Source organism: Meriones unguiculatus, chromosome 3 (genome assembly GCF_030254825.1).
Source record: "Meriones unguiculatus strain TT.TT164.6M chromosome 3, Bangor_MerUng_6.1, whole genome shotgun sequence".
Classification (NCBI taxonomy): Eukaryota; Metazoa; Chordata; class Mammalia; order Rodentia; family Muridae; genus Meriones; species Meriones unguiculatus.
The window spans coordinates 188821250-188841941 of NC_083351.1; the positions used below are offsets into that span (position 1 = coordinate 188821250).

Consider the following 20692-nt stretch of genomic DNA (forward strand, 5'->3'; position numbering starts at 1 on the left):
TCTCTTGTAGTGATGTTTAAAATTTGCTCTTTTAGCAATAATAAATTTTAAATATATTATATTCACCATGCCATACAACAGATCCCAGTAAATTATCCCTCTTGTTTGCAATTCTGTCCTTCTGATCAATATCTCTCTATACTTCTCCATACATCCCTTATACTCTAGGAAGCACCATTCTATACTCTACTTCTGTAAGTTCAGCTTCTTCAGATTCCAGGTCCACTCATATCATTAGAAGGGACAATTTATTTTTTGTGTGTGTGCTGATGTGCACTTTCCTTATCTGTCTAGTAGGTGATGAGCATTTAGGTTCTCAACTGCTATCAACAGTGCTGTGGTGAACAAGAAATCGAAGTGGAGATATCTCAATGTACTGACTTCAATTCTTTTGGACGTAGACACAAAAGCACAATTACTGAATCATAATTGTAATGAATCTAGTTTCATTTTCTGAGGAACCTTCTTACTGTTCTCCAAAATGATTCCACTAATTTACATTCCCACCATCAGTGCAAAGGAGTCCCCTTTCTCAGTATTATCTTTCATCTTTTTGGTAATAACGATTCTAAAAGCTTCAATTTAATATGTTGTAATTTGTATTTCCAGGAGGAATGAAAATGTGGAACATTTTTTTCCATAAAGTAACTATTTGTATATCTTCATCTGAGAAGTCTAATCAAGTCCTTTGCCTGTTTGTTTTTTTGCAATTACACTGTTTAGATGTTTTAAATAATGTGGAGAATTATCATTAGTTTATGAGATATGTGGCTTACATACACTTTCTCCCAGGTTACAGGCTGTCCTGTCTTTCTGTTAAATGGGTTGCTTTGCTCTGAAGAAGCTTTTGCACTGTAGCCTGTATTTTCAGGGTAAAAAAAGAACCACTGCCACTTTATCTACCATGCTATACATCTAGTTTTGAGTTCATTTTTAATACGGTATGAGATAAAGATTCAATTTCACTTTCTGGTCCTCCAGTTGTCCCACCTCTACCCACTGAAGAGGTTATTCATTAATATGCCTGTACCATAATTGGATTACAACTGCTCTGCAGTCTGTTTGAGTTAAAAAAAAATGGTATTCCCATTCTTTTAAACATTCATGCTTCATGCTGTGTAAGTGTACATTCTTTATGTACATAGTACTACAAGTCTGAAGTAGAAGTTTCTGGTTTCTTTAGAAATTCAGTTGTGTCTCATTAATGGTTTTTGTTTTGATCCCAAAGGCAGTATGGGAATGTGCCCCCACCTTGGAAAACAGCCCCCATAAATAGGCGTGTGATGTTTGTCAGCTAGAAACTACCTCCTGTGAGGGGCATCTTTGTGTAGACTCTGAGAAGGGATAAATAGAAGTTCACAGATAGTGAGATAACAGTTTTTGCATCACTACACTTTGTAATAGTTCACATCACTTTGCTGGTTTTTCAAAGAGAAACACTGCAGAGAACTTTTCCTGCTACTCTGGCTAAGTTTTGCTGCTTTGGCAAACTCTTGCTGCTTTTGGACTCTTGCCTTTTGGGTGGAGTCTTGATGCTTTTGCTGATTGGTACCACCACTGTTTGCTGCTGCTTTGCTATGGTTTGCTGCTTTGCTGTTTGACTGGACTGCTGATATCCTGATGTCTGCGATTGGTATATCCCCAAAGAATCCAACAACTATAATCAGCAGGAAATAGCTAAAAGAAGTCTATAACCCCTTTCCTTACTAATCTCCTACCTAAGGTTAGGGGAATTGGAAGGGAGGTAGAGGCATTTAAGAACATTAAATAAAGTATGTGTTTGAAAATCTTTAGCCTACAGAGGTATACTTACACCAATCCCTAGGTTCAGCTCTTTTAAACAAACACTTGTCAGACCCTTATTTTGAGGGATGGTTCAAGTTCTAGTGTGTGTGTGTGTGTATGAATAGTGTATATATATATATATACTATATATATATATGGTAATCATTTATTCCACTCTCTTATCATTTGCTATGAATTCAGATATTAAGGAGAACATGTGATAAAAATTAATGAGTATACCACATTCTCCCACGTCCCCAAAACTGAATTATGACATAAAAATATTTTGTTCCACAATTCTACAAAGGACACAGAGGTTTTTTTTTTTTTCTTCTTTTTTTTTTTTTTACTTCCCAAGAGTACACCTTAAGGGACAACCCTAAGGTGTAACATGGTGCTTGGTACACTGAGAGAGAGAGAGAAAGACAGAGAGACTGAAACAGAGACAGAGAGAGCAAGTGTTTAGTTTATGTCTACACATCATATGACCCACAGTATCATCAAGGCATGGAGGAAAGTCAAGAAACTGAAGAAGATAAGCCCTTTCCTTTGATGTAATCCTATCAGGAATGCAACTCACCATTTTCTGAAAAACAGCTGCAAGCCAAGCATAGGTCAAGGAGCCATGATCAGAGATATCGATAACTTTAATAACTGCCTACAATGGTAAGGATCATTAGTCTTACTTTCCCAGAAAGCTAAACAATGCTCATAGAGACTAAGAGAGCTAGACAAAGATTTTTATAATATCTAATGCTGACATTGAAAACCAAGCTTGTCTGGCCACAAATTCTCTGGTGTCAAACCCAATTGTCAAGAAAGACCAAAAGTACTTTAAAGCACTCTGTATAATGGGCTCTCATTAATCAATATTTCCAGTATCACAAGCCAATTTTGTAATGTCTCCAGCACTTGAACATCTGAGGTCCTCCCCAAAATGGATGGGCAAGAAAAGGGTCTAGCTACTCATATGGTCAGCAATGAGAAAAGGCTTAAAGCAAAGAGACTGGCAACAATGGGAGGATATGCTAAGGTGGCCTTGAAGAGGAACAGCTGCCATGGCAACACAAAGACAGCCAATTGACTAATGCTCTCACAACCCATGGAATCATAATAAATGCTTGGGAGAGGCATGAAGACATGCTTTACTGAGGGAAAACAATCAGAACTAAAGCTCAATTATCTTGTTGGTTCCCATATCTTCATCAATATTCCAGGGCTGTCTAAACAGACTTTTCCTTGAATCGTGGCTCAACTGTTAGACAGCTATGTGACCACAGATAGAAAAGTTAAATCATGAATGGTTCCCACCCCAGAAGGGAACTTTGGGCTTTGAGGTTGAAAGAAAGGATGTAAGAAGGGCTAAGGCTGAGTAAGGGTAAGGAACAGCAAGTAGTGCCTCTTTCCTCTTAATAGAGCACATGAGAGATGAAATCCTTGTACTTAAAGCTCTTTGTGTCCAAGAACCCCCAAATTCTGCTCTGACAACCACTCCTGCACCCCAGAGTTCACCTAGGACCTGTATACACAAAACCACAGCAGAGTAAAAGTCAAAGTATAATTTGGTGACATCATATACCAGAAGGTTTTCAGTTCTTTGTTGTTGCTGTCATTATTTGGGAAGGAAAAAGGGCACACCCCACTTAATGAAGCCACCTGAATCCTCTGGGTGTGGTGGCGTAGGCCTGTAACCCCAGCACTTAGGAGGCAGAGGCAGGTGAATCTCTGGTGAATTTGAAGCCAACTTGGTCCACAAATTGAGTCTAGGACAGCCAAGGCCAAACAGAGAAACCCTGTTTCAAAAAAGAAGAGGAAGACGAAGTAGAAAAAGAAGAAGAGAAAGAAGAAAAAGAGGAGGAGGAAGGAGGAGGAGGAGCACAAGGAGCACAAGGAGCACCAGCAGCACCAGCAGCACCAGCAGCCAGGCATGAAAAGAAGATTCATGAGAAAATAAGGGAGTCAGTTTTCTAGACAAGAGCTGAGCCTTGTAGGTCTGAGGTGGAAAGCAGAGAAATCTGAATTTGTTTCTTACCATAAGGTACCATACCACCCCCACACACACACCTGGTAACAAGGATGGAACAATAAAATTTCTGGACACTAATCTGCTGGGCAACTCTGCCATGAAGAAAGATTAGAGAGAAGAGGATACACAGTGCAGAATTAGTGAAAGTTTAGCCTTCCTCTCATTGCACCTCCTTCACATGCCTCCTTCAGAACAGAGCTTTCACAAGGGCAAAAAGCTGTTTCTTAATCATGTCTCTGAGCTTTCACCAAGCCACATGGAACTAGTAAAAGCAGAAGACAGCTTAAGAGTGAGCAGTCCCAAGTACACAAAAAGGACATTTGCTCAACCATGTTTAGCAGCTTTATTTGTAATAGCCAGAACCTGGAAACAACCCAGATGTCCATCAACAGAGGAATGAATACAGAAATTGTGGTATTTTTACACAATGGAATACTACTCAGCAATCAAAAAAGAGGAAATCATGAAATTTGCAGGCAAATGGTGGGATCTAGAAAAGATCATTCTGAGTGAAGTATCCCAGAAGGAGAAAGACAAACATGGTATATACTCGCTCATATACACCTACAAAATATGATAAACATAATGAAGTCTGTACACCTAAAGGAGATAAACAAGAAAGCAGACACAAGGTAAAATGATCAATCCTCACTTAGAAAGACAAATGAGATGTGCATAGGACGTATGACAGGAGTCTACAGCAGAAGGCATCTGAAAGACCCTACCAAGCAGCATTTCAAAACAGATACTAAGACTCATAACCAAACCATCAGCAGAAGGAGAGTTAGTATGACAAGGAAAGGATAGGAGCCCCACAAGGACCAAATATATGTGGGCACAGGGTTTTTTTCTGAAACTGTTTCTCCAACCAAGGACCATGTATGGATATAACCTAGAACTTTTACTCGGACGAAGCTCGTGGTAGCTCAATAACCAATTGGTTTCCCATAGTAAGGGGAACAAGGACTATCCCTGTCAAGAACTCAATGGCAGGCTCTTTGACTCCCCATCCCCCAAGGGAGGAGCAGTTCTGCTAGGCCACAGAGGAGGACTTCCTAGCCAGCCCTGAAGATACTGATAAAACAGGGCCAGACAAAAGGGGAGGAGGCCCTCCCCTTTTCTGTGGACTTGGAAAGGGGCATGGAGAAGCTGAGGGAGAGAGGGTGGGATTGGGAGGGAATAAAGGTGTGGGATACAGAGTTAATAAAATGTAACTAATAATAATAAACAAACAAACAAACAAACAAAAAAGAGTGAGCAGTCTATTCCTTACTCTTCCCGTAGGTGCCAGCTTAGCCTCAGCTTGTCTAAAAGCAGTCCTTTTCACCCAGCCACTTCATCCATACACTTTCCAGGAGTTCCACCTATCTCCACCCAGCCCCTTCCACCTGAAAATATGTTCTCCCCCCCCCAAAAAAAAAAAAAAAAACAACTACATGGAGGCAGCATCACATCTTCCAAGGTGCAATCATGATGCCACCTCTTATATAAAGCAATCCTTGATGCAATCATCCTCCCTTTTTGAAGTCCAAGGAGCTCAAAAAACTGAAAAGTATCAGAATTTAAAATAATGTTACTGAAGTATATTAAATTCTATTTGTCTGTCAAAAAAAAAAAAAAAAAGCTCATCCAATCTAATCGCCTAACAATAATTCTCTTGCAATAAATTTTGAAGTCATCAAATGAATGAAATGCCTACTGATTCAAAAGGATTGTTTTGAATGTCAATGAAAGGGCTGGAGAGAGATAATGTCTATGCAGGTAAGAGGGCATACTCCTTTTCCAGAGGACTTAAGTTTGGTTCCCAGCAACCATTTCAAGTGGCTCACAAAAACCTGTACTTCCAGTTTCAGGGGGAATCCATCACTTCTGGCCTCTATGAGATTGCATTCATGTGAACATATCACATACACACACACACTTAAATATTTTCTTTAAGAAAAATGTCAGTGAGATCCAAGGGCATACAGGTAAACAATTAAAATTAGGACAACAATATACAGTATGAATGAAAAACTTTGAAAAAAAAATGAATCAGAATTTTTTAATTCAATAAATCAAAAATTTTAAATTTAATTGAAACCTTAAGAGATAGATTAAGCAAGAGAAAGAACTCTGGATCTTGAATATAGGTCTTGAAATATCACACTCTGACAGAAAAGAATAAGTGTGAAGCACCATAGGAGGTTTCTGAGGCACCATCAAGAGATGAAATGTCTGTTTTACGGGTATTCCCCACATTAAAGGAAGGTAAAAGAAAAAAAAAATCTACTCAATGAGAGATAGAAAACTTCCTAATAGTGGAGAAACCTTGGGCATCCAGATCAATAAACCTATAGAGCCAAATAGATAAGATGACAAAAAAAAGATCCTTAGCACAAACCCCCAAACTCACAGGCTGTCACACTGTCACATTTAAGGGCAAATCTATAAAACTAACTGCAAATTTCTTACCAGAATTCTGCTAAGGGCGTGGACAGATAATCTTGATGAAAGTAACTGTCCACCAATATTATTTTACCAAGCAAGGCTATGTATCAGAAACCAAAGTAAAGATCTTCCAAAAACTACCAAAGTCTTGTGCCGCTTCTGATCATCAGACAGTGTGTAGTTAGAAGAGCTGCTTGAGGGAGTCTGCCACATACATGGCAGGTGTACACCTCACACACACCAACACACATATGTAAATAATAATTTTAAAGTAAATTTAACAATTAGAAATGTATAGTCACCTAAGATGAAAGCATTTGATTTTATAAAACACCTACTGAGCTAGATAGCTCTAATAATAGTAGGGGGTTGGGTAATACCAGACTTCTCAATGAATGCATCATCTACCAATAAAAAAATAAACATCAGAGTTAAACTATATAGTAGCTAAGTGGACTTAACAGATATTTCCAGAACAGACTATCCAACATCTACAAAACACACATTTTTCCCATTAATGCATGGTATTTTCTCTAGAAAAGTCCATATATTAAATCAGAAAATTAGTTTTAACAAATTTTCTGTATCTTTTCTGGTTAAAATGGAACTGTGAAATACACAGAGATTGGATACCTAGAAACCAACAAGAGGGGACACATCAGAAATTATATTAATTACCAAGAACCCAATCACCTGTAACTCCAGCTCCAGGGGATCTGATACCTTCCTTCTGGTCTCCACAGCCAGATACACTTGTGTGGCACACACATGCACAAACCCTGAAAACTGAACAACGCACTGCTGAAAAAACAGCAGGTAACTAAGAAAGTCAATTAAAGGGAAGAGGAATTTAAAATTCCCTTTAAGAAAAAGAAAATGGAAACAAAACATCCAAAACTTATGGGATATAGCAAAAGCAGTACTAAGAGGCAAGCAAATAGCAACAAAAGCCTGCATCAAAAACAGATTTAGTTCTGTTGCTCTCCTTCTGAAGCTCCTGTTCCCCTCCAGGTCTTTCTATCTCCCCCCTTCCTTCAGAAGATTCCCTGCACTCTGCCCAAAGTTTGGCTATGAGTCTCAGCATCTGCTTTGATACCTTGCTGGTAGGCTTTCAGAGGCCCTCTGTGGTAGGCTCCTATCCTGTTCCCTGTTTTTGCCCTCTTCCGATGTCTCTCCCATTTGCCTTTCTGAGTAAAAATTAATCATCTTACCCAGGGTCCTCCTTCTTGCTTAGCTTCTTTAGGTGTACGAGTTTTAGTATGAGTATCCTATATAATATGTCTAATATCCACTTATAAGTGAGTATATACCATGTGTGTCTTTCTACTTCTGGGATACCTCACTCAGGATGACCTTTTCTAGCTCTCACCATTTGCCTGCAAATTTCATGATTTCCTTGTTTTTAACTGCTGAGTAGTATCCCATTGTGTAAATGTACCACAATTTCGGAGGGACATCTGGGTTGTTTCCAGCTTCTGGCTATTACAAATAAAGCTTCTATCCTTGTTGTATACTTGAGCCTCTTTTGGATATATGCCCAGGAGTGGTATAGATGGATCTTAAGGTAGTACTATTCCTAATTGTCTGAGAAAGTGCCAGACTGATTTCCAAAGTGGTTGTATAAGTTTACATTCCCACCAGCAATGGAGGAGGGTTCCTCTTTCTCTACATCCTCTCCAGAACGTGTTGTCACTTGAGTTTTTTATCTTAGCCATTCTGAAGGGTGTAAGGTGAAATCTCAGGGCACAGGGGTGCTTTCTAAGACTGATACTCCAAGCAAGGACCATTCATGGACATAACCTAGAACCACTGCACAGATGTAGCCCATGGCAGTTCAGTGCCCAAGAGGGTTCCCTACTAAGGGGAACAGGGACTGTCTCTGACATGAACTCAGGGGTTGGCTCCTTGATCACCTCCCCCTGACAGGGGAGCAGCCTTACCAGACCACAGAAGAAGACAATGCAGCCAGTCCTGATGAAACCTGATAGACTAGGATCAGATGGAGGGGAAGGAGGACCTCCCTTATCAGTGGACTTGGGGAGGAGCATAGGAGAAGAAGAGGGAGGTAGGATGGGATTTGAAGAGGAAAAGGGAAGGGGCTACAGCTGGGGTACAAAGTGAATAAACTGTAATTAATAAAGTAAATAAATAAATTTAAAAAAAAAACAAATTTAAAGCCGAGAGTGGTGACACACCCCTTTATTCCCAGCAATTGGGAGGGAGACGCATTTGGATCTTTGAGAGTTCAAGACTAGCCTGGTCTATACAAAGTGAGTTCCAGGACAGCCAGGGACACACACAGAGAAATCCTGCCTCAAACAAACAAACAAAAACCCAAAACCAAACAAACAAAACAACAGATTTTCAAAAACCTAAAAAGATGTACCTCAGTGACTCACAGAAGTAAGAACAAACCCGTTTGGTGCCCAGCACCCACATCAAGCAGCTTATAACCTGTAGCTGTAACTCCAGCTCCAGGGGATTCAATGTCTCTAGCCTCAATGGGCACTACACTCATGTGTATACACAAAACAAACATACACTCATAATTTCAGAATCTTAAAGAAATCTTGATGAGATAGCTTCTCACTCCTGAAAACCTACCCATGATCTAGCTATTCTACTCCCTTGTAAAGTAGCAAAGCACCTGTGACCTTTACAATAAGAATGAGTGTTGTTATAAACCAAAACGAAAATCCTAACAGTTCTATTTTACCAATACTCATTAGCTAGATGCTAGGGTGGAAAACCTGCTAGCTCAGAGCGGGAGAAAACACCTAGCTGACCTTCCTTCTCAGCTCAGGTCCGGATGAAAAAAATCCAAAAGGCTCACTAGCTCAGCTCACAGCCCAAGAAGAAAAGAACAAAAACCCAACTTGCTAGCTCAAAGCCCCAAAAGCCAGGAGCTGAGGAGCTGAAGCTTAAGCCAAAGCCAGAGCTTAGGCTAAAAAGCATTTTCTACTTCTCCATGCTGTCTTAAATACCCCTCAATTCAAAGTCCCTCCTAATCTTTAATCCCCATCTTCTGGTTTCTTGCTAAGACCCTTGAACTAGGATTAACTTTACTAAATCCTGCATACAGAAAGCTTTTGGATTAAAGGTGTGTGCTAGGGCTGGCTAAGCCACACCATAATCACCTGTTAACAATAAACAGACAGTTCTTAGATTAAAGGGGTGTGATAGGGCTCAACCATACCAAACAAAAAACAGAGTTTAACAGTTCCCAATTTTGGGGTTCACAATGGTATTTAATATCCTGCAACAAGTGTGTTCTACTGGCTAACAAACAGGACAGGGCTAGGGCCTAGGGCAGAGGGTCTAAACCAGTTAGTCACAGTCCCCTTGAGGGTCACCTGTCAGATATTTAAATTACAATTTCTAACAGTAGCAAAATTACAGTTATGAAGTAGCAACAAAACAATTTTGGGGGGGTCATCAAAACATGAGGAACTTTATTAAAAGGTATTAGAAATACCTTAGAAGCATTAGAAATGTTGAGAACCACTGACCTAGAAGAAGGACCGGTGATAAGTATCAAGATAGATTCTACTGGTAGAAGATGCAAAGTACATGGGCTCTCTCATAGGGATGTGTTCTATTCATTGAGAGACAAGGCTCAAGATATTATAGGGATACAGGTGGAGGCTGAGTCCTAAAAAAAATAGCAAAGGATCACCAGGTTCACTGACCACTTTTCACTCTGGCTTTCCAGGTGACTAGGCATCATTCAAACAGGTCTACATGATTGACAATACTGGTTTCTCCAATGCTTACTTTAAACCGTGCTTCCTACAGTTGCTAGCCTAGGTTTATTAGGACTCTTCTCACAACATCTAAGATATGGAATCAGCCTAAGTGCCCATCATCACATGAATAAAAATATTCATACATATGTACAAACAACCGAATACTATTGTACTCTAAAAAAATAAAAGCCTGTCATAAATTATTGGCCATCACATCATTCAAAACAAGGCACATAGAGAAACACAGTCATTGTATGCTTGTTCCATATGTAGAAATACACACACAAAAAGTAACCTGAAGGCAAATAGGGATTCCTCAGGAACAGGAAAGGAACTAAGAAGCTAGAAAGAACATGATGATAAAAGAATGGATAAACATGATCCATGAATAACGTATGCATGTATAGAAATGTCTTGGTGAATCTCACGAATGTGTACAATTAGTATGTGCTAATAAGTGAAGCAAGCAATATTAACGAAAGCCAGTCAACTGTATTCTTTTCACCACACCAATCAGTTGTTTTGGCTAGCTGAAACAAGGTCTGTCTCATGGATCCCAGGCTGACGTCACACTCACTATGAAGTTAAGGATGATCCTGAACTCCTGATTCCCCTACCTCTCCAAACCCAGAGATTACAGATGTGCAGCACCACACCTGGCTCACAGCACTGGTTTTTTCAGACGGAGCCCAAGAAGCCCTACGATAATGAACATCTAACCTTGGCTGACTACAGAATCATGTAATGACATGTTCCAGTACATCCCCAGAAACTGACTCAGCAGGTTTGGGAAGCACAGAAACTTGTATTTGCTTTTAATGCAAAAGGCCAGCATTATAAGACACCTCCAGCACACCCGGGGTGCAGCTGCTTTATTTGCTATGAGCACAGGGTTGAATTAAAGTTTGGAATCTCAAACCTACACAAGTTCCACATTGCTCCCCAGTGAATATTGCATCCAAAATCTGCAGGATGCTGTCTGCTGGCACTCTAAATTTCTGCACTAATGGGCAATTTTCCTTTGAGATTTGTAGGTGTACTCTGGGCCAGCACTGAGTGAAGAGCTGCCTTTGTATATCAGGGCTCTCTCAGAGCAGGTAGGTTGGTTTTTAAAAGTGGATTACTTGAGAACTAAAATATTCCTCAAATCTTAACATGGCATTAGAAATGAAATTCAGGCCCTCACACTTCTCCATCCTCGAGTCTGTTTTATCTCTGGTCAGATGGAGAATGAGAAAGTTTTCATCCATCAAATTTCAACTGGATCAGGTTTTACTTTGAGTAAGCTTGTCAAAGCGCTCAGTGGTTACTTTTAAATATACAAAGGCAGTTTCTTCAAAATCTTACTGAGGTATCAGCATTCAGTGACACAAGGACAGTTTCCACACTCAGCATGAGCTGTGGTTGTAGGCTGGGTACCACAGAGCTTTACAGAGCTTGAGGGAGGTAGTCACAGGAGGAGTGAGATTGGTGCTGAGCCTCCTGTCCCTAGCACTTTGTGCAGGTCCACTCCCATGTCTTCTTCCCATAAGAGTCCATTTGAACAACAAATTTATATATTAAAAATAAAAGAGTTCCTGTCAGAAATAGTCCCTGTTCCCCTTATTATGGGAAGCCAATTGGTTACTGAGCTACCATGTGCTGCATCCAAGCAGAGGTTCTAGGTTATATCCATACATGGTTTTGGTGGAGTATCAGTCACAGAAAAGACCCCTATGCCCTGATATATTTGGTCCTTGTGGAGCTCCTATCCTTTCCTCGTGATAGTAACTCCCCCTTCTTTCATATGATTCCCTGCACTCTGCCAAAGGTTTGGTTATGAGTCTTAGTATCTGCTTTGATACACTGCTAGGTAGTGTCTTTCAGAGGCCCTCTGCAGTAGGCTCCTGCCCTGTTACTTGTTTTTTCCTACATCCAATGCACATCCCATTTGTCTTTCTACATGAAGATTGATCTTCTTACCCCGGGTTCTCTTTCTTGTTTATCTTCTTTAGGTGTATAGAGTTCATTATGTTTATCATATCTTATATGTCTATATAAATGAGTATATTCCATGTGTGTCTTTCTCCTTCTGGGATATTTCACTCAGAATGATCTTTTCTAGATCCCACCATTTGTCTGCAAATTTCATGATTTCCTAATTTTTGATTCCTGAGTAGTATTCCATTGTGTAAAAATACAATTTTTGTATCCATTCCTCCGTTGATGGACATCTGGGTTGTTTCCAGGTTCTGGCTATTACAAATAAAGCTGCTACAAACATGGTTGAGCAAATGTCCTTGTTGTGTACTTGAGCCAATTTTGGGTATATACCTAGCAGTGGTATAGCTGGGACTTGAGGAAGCACTATTCCTAATTGTCTGAGAAAGCGTCAAATTGACTTCCAAAGTGGTTGTACCAGTTTGCATTCCCACCAGCAATGGAGGAGGGTTCCCCTTTCTCTACATCCTCTCCAGCATTCACACAATCCTTGTAATAAGCCCTGTTCTACAGCATCTGACAAGTGATGGAATAGGACTCAGTCCATCATTCACTTACAAAAAGCTGGAATTTTAAACATATTTTATGTATTAATATGGTGTGTGTGTGTGTGTGTGTGTGTGCGTGCGTGTGTGTGTGTATGTTGATCCAGGTACTACAGCAGGTGTGTGGAGGTTAGAGGAGAACTATAAAACTCTAAGAGCCATTTCTCTCCTTCCACTTATATGTGGGTTTTGGGGGTAGAACTCAAGCTGTTAGGCTTGTACAGAAAGCATTTTCACCCTTTGAGCCATCGTACAAGCTCAGAAACTGGGATTTGCAAGGAAATAACATCCCTCTTAGTTTAAACTGCACATTATGCTACAAGGACATCAAAACATTTCACATCTGATCTTAAAAAAAAAAAAAAACAAAGGAAGATTTTGAGTTTGGTTTTAAAAAAAAAATGCCCCCTTAAATATATGGTCCTAAGCCTAACCCACCAGCCCAAGACACTGTCATCAAATGCCATGTATTGACTGAGGCTCCCAGAATGTACTAAATGTCATCCCAATATCATTTTAGGCTACCCGAAAATAAGTTCTGTAAGATTTAGAGGGGTTCAGGTTGAACTACCCCCAAATGAAATCTATTCCTGGTAGATCATGCAGGACTGGGTCAGCTGGGTGACAGTAACAACTTCAATTAGAGTTTTGGCTTACAGCCAACAAATGCATTCCACAGAGCTAAGTGCCCAGGTACTAAAGCACACACACAATTGTCAGGGCAGCAGATGACAGGCCCTATGACAGATGCAATCATGGTTAGACAGTCTAGGGACTACAGCTCAGCCACATTCCAACATGAGCTGCTATGCCAAAAACCAAAAACAAACTAACTAAAAACCCCGACTTGCTCTTGTCTCTCACCTGCTCAGAGTAAAATTGAGAGCCTGAGCCGAAGAAATCAAATCTGAAGTAAAGCTCTCAGATCCTTCACCAAACACCACACACACACTTACACTCACATAAACACACACTCACACACTTTCTCACACACAAATACTCTCACTCTTCTCTCACAAACACAGTCTGTCTCTTTCACACACACTTTCTTTCTCTCACACAATCTGTCACATACACATCTTTCTTACACACACTTTCTCTTACACACATTCTCTCTCCTCTCTTTCTCACAGACATGCTCACACACATACATAAACACCTGACACACACTTCTTCTCTGTCTGTCTATAGAGACAGAAAGAGTAAGATGCATGTGTGCATCTTACAAAATTACAAGAGTCTTAAGTGTCTGGGCCAAACAGGGCTTTTAAGTCAGAAATAGGACAATGAAGATCCAAGTCACCTCCCTGAAACAGCCTACAGAGGTGCCTTAACTGTCACAGTCAGGATGCAGGATGCTTTTCTTGCTTCCTCATGAATGTCTTCTGAATTTGCTTCAAGGGAGATGGGTGCCTTTGGTGTCAAGGAGGCATGTAACAGGATACAGAGGACCCGTCTGCCACCCTCAATTTCTGGCCTCTCATTGTAAGATTCCCCACCGTTAAATTAAAGCTGGAATTCACCAAAGCCTGCACATTGCAAGCACTCAATAAATGTGTGGGAATAAACAAAAGTACAAATTATAGCATGTGCTAAGTCAACTGGCACACAGCTTGTAATCAAAGTGATTAAAACCAACATGAGAGCTGACCCTCATGGGCCAATTTCTCATATGCTCTCAGAGTTAGGCACAGTGAGTTCACTGGTCTCTGATCCAAACTGCTTCCAGCAAAGGCATTGTCTGCCCTCACACAATGAGCCAGAAAATGAATGCTCCTGGAATAGGCAAAGGATGGCTCGATTACATCTGAGAGAGAGCTAGTTGGCTTGTTATCAGAATTCAGGGATGTCACACAAACTAAGTCTCTTTGCTATGAGTTCTCTGCAGACTTGAAGTTGGGACTCAACGAAAAACAAGGCTGCGGTATTTCCAACTGATTTTCAAGCGCCTGTCCAACAGAATAGAACAATGAGAAACAGCTAGATCCAGTCCCAGGAACTGAACACCTCAATACTTACAAGCTCACTGGCTTGGACAGCATCGATTCAGCTTGCACAGACCTGCTTTGATTGAATGGACTATTGTTGAAGACTCTGTAACTGTTGAGTTCTCTTTATAAAACACACCAGGCACGATTCTTCCATTGGGCCTCAGTGCCAAAAAGCTGGCCTTTTATCTTAAAATGTTCCTCTCCCAAACACTGGAGACCCTGTACCTGAATTCCATTTTTGCTCTGGCTGCCAGAAACTGCCAGCCTAACCTCAAGTCCCCCCCTTCAGGACCACAAAGGACACCACAACATGCTTACCATATCTGCTATGGTTCCAAAATCCTCGCTCTCTTTTTCTTTGAGAGCCCAATGCTTTTACCTTTAATCCTAAGCGCATTTAATTGTGTAACTTTATAAATATAAACTACATATTTGAGAAGCACTGAGAGGAATAAATTACTTTTTAAAGATTCAAATAATCAGAACACTATAGACTGGTTTTGCTTGTATGTTTGTTTTTTAAGAACACATTATTCTGGTTTGTAGAAAGCAGAAATTATAAAAATACTTATTTCTGCCAAATGCACCATATTCCTTTCTACTGCTGCTTTGCCAGCATCACAACATAGATCTCAGGCAAACTTCTGAAATTAGAGACCAGATCCATGCAATCTGTATGTCACTGTCTAGGTGACCATGACCAAGCCATTTAAATTACGAGGCTCAGTTGATCTGTAAATGAGAATAATGTTCTTTGGGCCCAAACATGTGGTTGTGGCACATATTAAGAAGCCAGCTACTTGACAAGTGGCAGGTACGTTCTACAGGTAGGGATCATGTCTATGTGCCATCACTCCTGACATCAGTTTCTATTAGCAAAGATAATTTGAAGACTGAACTAAATGTAGACAAGAGAACAAAGCCTAGGGTTTGAAGATTTTTCTTTACATCTTTTTCTTGTCTGCCGAACACAGTAAAACCTGAGCATATACAGGAGAGATCTAACAATGACGTGAGTGTCCTCACAGTGAGGACTGAATAGACATGAATATCTAGGGCACCAAAGAACTGCAAAAATTAAGTGCCAAAGCCAAAGCATCCACTCAATAAAGGGGTTCTCAAAAGAAGAAATATCACAGTCAATAAGTTTTTTAACAAGTGTCCAGTGTTGTTAGTCACCAGGGAAATGAAAATTAATACTGCTTAGAGAACTCACTGCCCCCTAATCATAATGGCTATCATAAAAAAACAAAGGAACAAACAAACAAAAACCCACATAACAACTGCTGGTGACGATACAGGGAAAGAAATACCATATTCCCTGCTGTGAGAATGTGAACTTGTGCAGCCACTATGAACATCAATATGGATGATCCTCAAAAAACTGAAAACAAAGCTACTGTAAGACCCAGCTATACCACTCTTAAGTACGCATCCAAAGGACTCAAAGACAACATAGCACAAAGAAGCTTGCACATCCATGTTTATTGCTGTACCATTCAGAGCATTCAGGAAACAGAACCAGCCTGGATGTCTGTCCTTCAACTAAACAGATAAAGAAAACCTGGCATTATATTCATTCTGTGGGGGCTGAGAAATGTCCCATGTATTTGATCACTTGGTCCACCAGCTGGAGGCTCTGTTTGGTATGACTTTGGGGGAAGGTTATGGAACCTCTAGGAGGTGGAGCCTTCCTGGAAGAAGTACATCACTAGGGGTGGTTTTGAAGTTTTATAGCATTGTTCTACTTCCTGCTCTCTTTCTTTGCTTCTTATGTACAGATGGAAAATGACAACAGCCAGCTTCTTGCTCCTGCCATCATGTTTTGCTGAATTGCTGCCATGCCTTTTCTGCAACAATGGACTCTAAAATAACCCCTTTCTCCTCTAAGTTAATTTTGATCCTGGTATTTTATCACAGCAACTAAAACATAACTAATTCTATGAAGCTTTACAGAAAAATGAAACTGATATTTTCAAGGAAATGAATGGAATAAAAAAAAAGCATTATGCTAAAAAAACAAAAAGACTCAAAAACTGCAAACACCATGGGGTTACTGATGGGGCTCAGTTGGTAGAGTGCTTATCTATCCTCACAGCGTATAAATGTGACCACCCATTTTCCTTAGAAGCCTCCTATAATCTGTAAGTCACTTCCTTCCTGTGTTCCTATCTCTGTTCTACCAATGTGCCCATGCCTAGTAGAGGGCTTACTGAGGCATTCAATGGTGCTGAATTCAGAGTGCATTTCTCCTCCTTTTGACAGCAAAAATAAAAGCCACAGAGAGGTCTAGGGTATTGTCTCTGTCAATCCAAAGCAATGCCAGCAGCAGCTGTCGAGTGGGAGGCATTCTAGATAATTAAAGAACCTACTTAACAACAACAAGCTGATAAGATATGCATGGCTTTGTTTCTGCCTGTGTTTTCATCCTAGCACCATGAGGCAAAATTACTACCTCAGCACATCTTCCCAGACTGTACCTCTGTGATGTGGTGTAAAACATCCTCTTGAGAGAGATACAGCTAGACTTCTAGACTATAACCAAGTGTTACATAGAGATGGCAATGGGTTGAAATATGTTAGCAAAAAGAATGAAACTTGCCAGATCACTCTGTTAGAAACATGTACAGAACAATGTATAAAAACAGTCACAAAGAGATGCCAGGAAGCTGTGTGTCCCAAGCCAGCTCACTCAAGGTAAGCATTTAGGGGCACAGCTGTTGTTTTGGTCTTCCCACAGCCTTGCAACAACACTGTTTTCTCTAGGCAGCTGCTCACCAACCTCAAAACATATGATTCTTGAGGACGCCAAAGATGGCATGCATGTACATATACATACACACTCCTGCCAACAGAATGACCTAAGAGGGGAGTCTCAGAATCTCAATGTTTGGCTGGACTGATGGGAGCACAGCAGCACATTACATGATGTGCCCTCCCTTTTCTGCAATCCACAGAAAAGCAAATGCTTTAGAAATCACACCAGTCATTCCCATGAACTTCTAAAATATAGGAAACAGAATAAAACAAACCAGCCTATTGCAATATCTCCAGTGGCAGCACACAATGGGACACCTCTCTGGACTAATGACAACCTGGAAACACGATTAACTAACATAAAATGTTTGCACTGTGTGATCTAGTACTGTCATTCCTCAAAGTTTATCCTAGGTATTTAGTTAGAAAATGTCTGCATACTCAGACATTCATTGCAGCATTACTTAAACAGGCAAAATGTCCAACCCAGGGAGGAAATTACTAAGGACTCATGTGAAAACTATCAGTAAGAGTATGGCATTCACCATGGCCGTTCTTTGTCCTAAACAACATGGAAGGTACCTAGACAATATGAGTGATCCAAGACCACAGGGAAGTGATGAGCCTGTGACTAGACAGAAGTTAGGTATACTGGGGCTGAAAGTAATAATGACAAGAAAGAGTTGCTTCACTCAAGTGATAGAAGTATAGCCGATGGTTTCTTCTCTAAGTCTCCATTATTGTTCTCTGAACATTTGTTGAAATGTTTACTACAACATCTAAACATTTGTACTTCACTTCCCTCAGTGTTGACACGGGCATGGCAACTGTGAATCTTGGCATCCCTGCCAGCAAGCCAGTGGCAACTGTGGGCTCTCCTCTGAGCTTTATCTCTGGTTACTACCCAGTGCAGCCTCTGTAGAGTGACTTAACACAGAATCCATAATCACTTGAACTTGGACTCCATCCTGCCTGATGAAGCAAGACTGCGCATGTGAAGCTGACTCTCAGGAGGGATTCAATTAAAGCACACTGAGTACTCGAGTTTGTCAGAACTGGAATAGTGTACCAAATTTAGGAAGAATTTTTAAATGCTAATACCCAGTGTGGAATAAAGCATAGTCTTAAAACACAACACAATTTGTCTGGAGAACAGTTTGATGTCTATAAACTAGTCCTTAAAATCGGTGAGTTTTGACTCAGCAATTAAACCTCTGTCAGAAAAGAGCCAGTGGAAATACTCACACACAGGAGTGTTTGCTGCCATCTAGGTATTGTGGATACAAGCATGTTTTTGTTTTAATTCCAGGTGTGAGGTGTAGATCTGATTAAGACAGTCTACAGTAGCAAACTATTTGCCTCATGTGGGCTCTGAGAGGAGCTCTTTGCCAGATACAGATAGTTTAAGACTGAGGACTTAGGAGAGAGAATAAATGCCAGAGCCCAGAGAGTGTGGACAGGCCCTGAGAAATAACAAGGCTACTGCTGCTTCCCCACTTAGATTCCTGGTTGCTGTTCATGCAGTGAGACAAGAAGTTGGAGATCTCCTGAAACAAGGATTGGACTGGTTGCAAGAAACCTGATGATCCTAACCAGCAGGAGGCAGCTAAGAGAACTACACCCCCTCTCCCACTAACCCTTTCTCTCTACCTGGTGTTGGGATGTTGGAAGGGAACTGGGTGGAGTAAGGAGAAAGAAATATAAGAGATATAAGAAAAAACAGTTTCTTAAAAGTACACCAACAGCTAAGTTACAGGGTAAAAATACCCAGTGCTTTGTAATAACAGTCTAGGTAAGTGAACTGAAGAGCAACTAAGTAACTAAATACATGGACACTCAATATATTTCTATGAAGAATATTCACAACCCAGCAGCATAGCAGGAGAAAGCAATGGACTCTAAAAAGCAGAGTACAAACTACTGTCAACTTAATGACATCAGTGAGTGAGGGGGTAGAGTGAGAGTGTCAACCCGGGTCATTTCCACTGAGGAGATGAGAAAAACAACTTTAGAATTTTTTTTTTCAGAATTTCTTAACTTTTCTGAACAGGATCCTCCTCCTGTGAGCAGAAACCATCACAGGACCCAGCCCTGATGTAGCATGTTAGGAGAGCAGGAAGTACTCACATGGATGGTTTGGGCTCCTCTGCTCCCCTCTCGGTGGGCTTCTTCCAGGTCCCTCTCCAGTCTCAGCTTCTCCTTCTTCATTTCACTCAACTCCTGGGTAACCTTTTGAACATTCCTGAGCAGCTGATGGTTCTCAGTGCTCTTTGTGAGGTTTTCCGAGTGCAGCTTGGGCAAAAGGGCTTCCTTTTCTGCCAAGGCAGCCTCATAGTCCTCAGACCCCTAGGAGAGAGGGAGGTATAAAGGGACCTGATTTCACATATCATAGACAAACCAAGATTTCCTGCTTTTGCCTTCCAGGCAGAGATGAAGAAAAATAGGCAGCATCCAGTATCCAAAGCCCAAGGAGTATTAGCTTGGGAAAATACAGGACAGTGCATATGTTGTGATATTGTTGGAAAGGGAGAAAAGTCCACTAAAAGAAAGAAATACAAGAAGGAAAACCACAAACTGTTAACTGAGAACCATCGGCTGCTCAGGAATCTTAAAAAGGTTACCCAGGAGTTGAGTGACCTGAAGAAGGAGAAGCTGAGACTGGAGAGGGACTTGGAAGAAGCCCACCCAGAGGGGAGCAGAGGAGCCCAAACCATCCATGTGAGTATTTCCTGCTCTCCTAACATGCTACATCAGGGCTGGGTCCTGTGATGGTTTCTGCTCACAGGAGGAGGATCCTGTTCAGAAAACAAGAAAATCTGGAGTAAAAAAATCTAAAGCTGTTTCTCTTGTCTCCTCACTGAAAATAACCTGGCTTGACACTCTCACTCAACCCACTCTCTCACTGATGTCATTAAGCTGACAATAGTTTGTATTCTGCTTTTTTTTAGCTTTTATTAATTACACTTTATTCACTTAGTATCCCCCCATAAGCCACTCCCTCCTCCACTCCTAATCCTACCCTCTCTCCCCCTTCTTCATGCATGCCCCTCCCCAAGTCCACTGATAGGAGAGGTTCTCCTCTCCTTCCTTCTGATCTTAGTCTATCAGATCTCATCAGGAATGGCTGTACTGTCATCTTCTGTGGCCTGGTAAGGCTGCTCCCCCATCAGGGAGAGGTGATCAAAGAGCAGGCCAATCAGATTATGTCAGAAGCAGTCCCTCTTCCCATTACTATGTAACCCACTTGGACACTAAACTGCCATGGGCTACATCTGTGCAGGGGTTCTAGGTTATCTCCATGCATGGTACTTGTTGGACTATGAGTCTCTGGGAAGACCCCTGTGTTCAAATTTTCTGGTTCTGTTGCTCTCCTTGTGGGGTTCCTGTCCACTCCAGATCTTACTATTTCCCACTTCTTACATAAGATTCCAT

At 40.9% G+C, this 20692-nt stretch overlaps 1 protein-coding gene across 12 annotated transcripts in view; it reads right to left on the minus strand.

Moving 5' to 3' along the window:
* Cdk5rap2 (CDK5 regulatory subunit associated protein 2) overlaps positions 1-20692 on the minus strand; it is a 190066-nt gene that overhangs the window by 108462 nt on the left and 60912 nt on the right. For 11 of the 12 annotated variants that reach the window (XM_060381226.1, XM_060381219.1, XM_060381222.1 and 8 more), the window contains one exon: positions 19388-19606. The exons of the other annotated variant lie outside the window; for it this stretch is intronic. In XM_060381226.1, coding sequence (XP_060237209.1) covers positions 19388-19606 — 219 coding nt within the window. The remainder of the gene's footprint in view (positions 1-19387; positions 19607-20692) is intronic. 12 annotated transcript variants of the gene reach the window in all.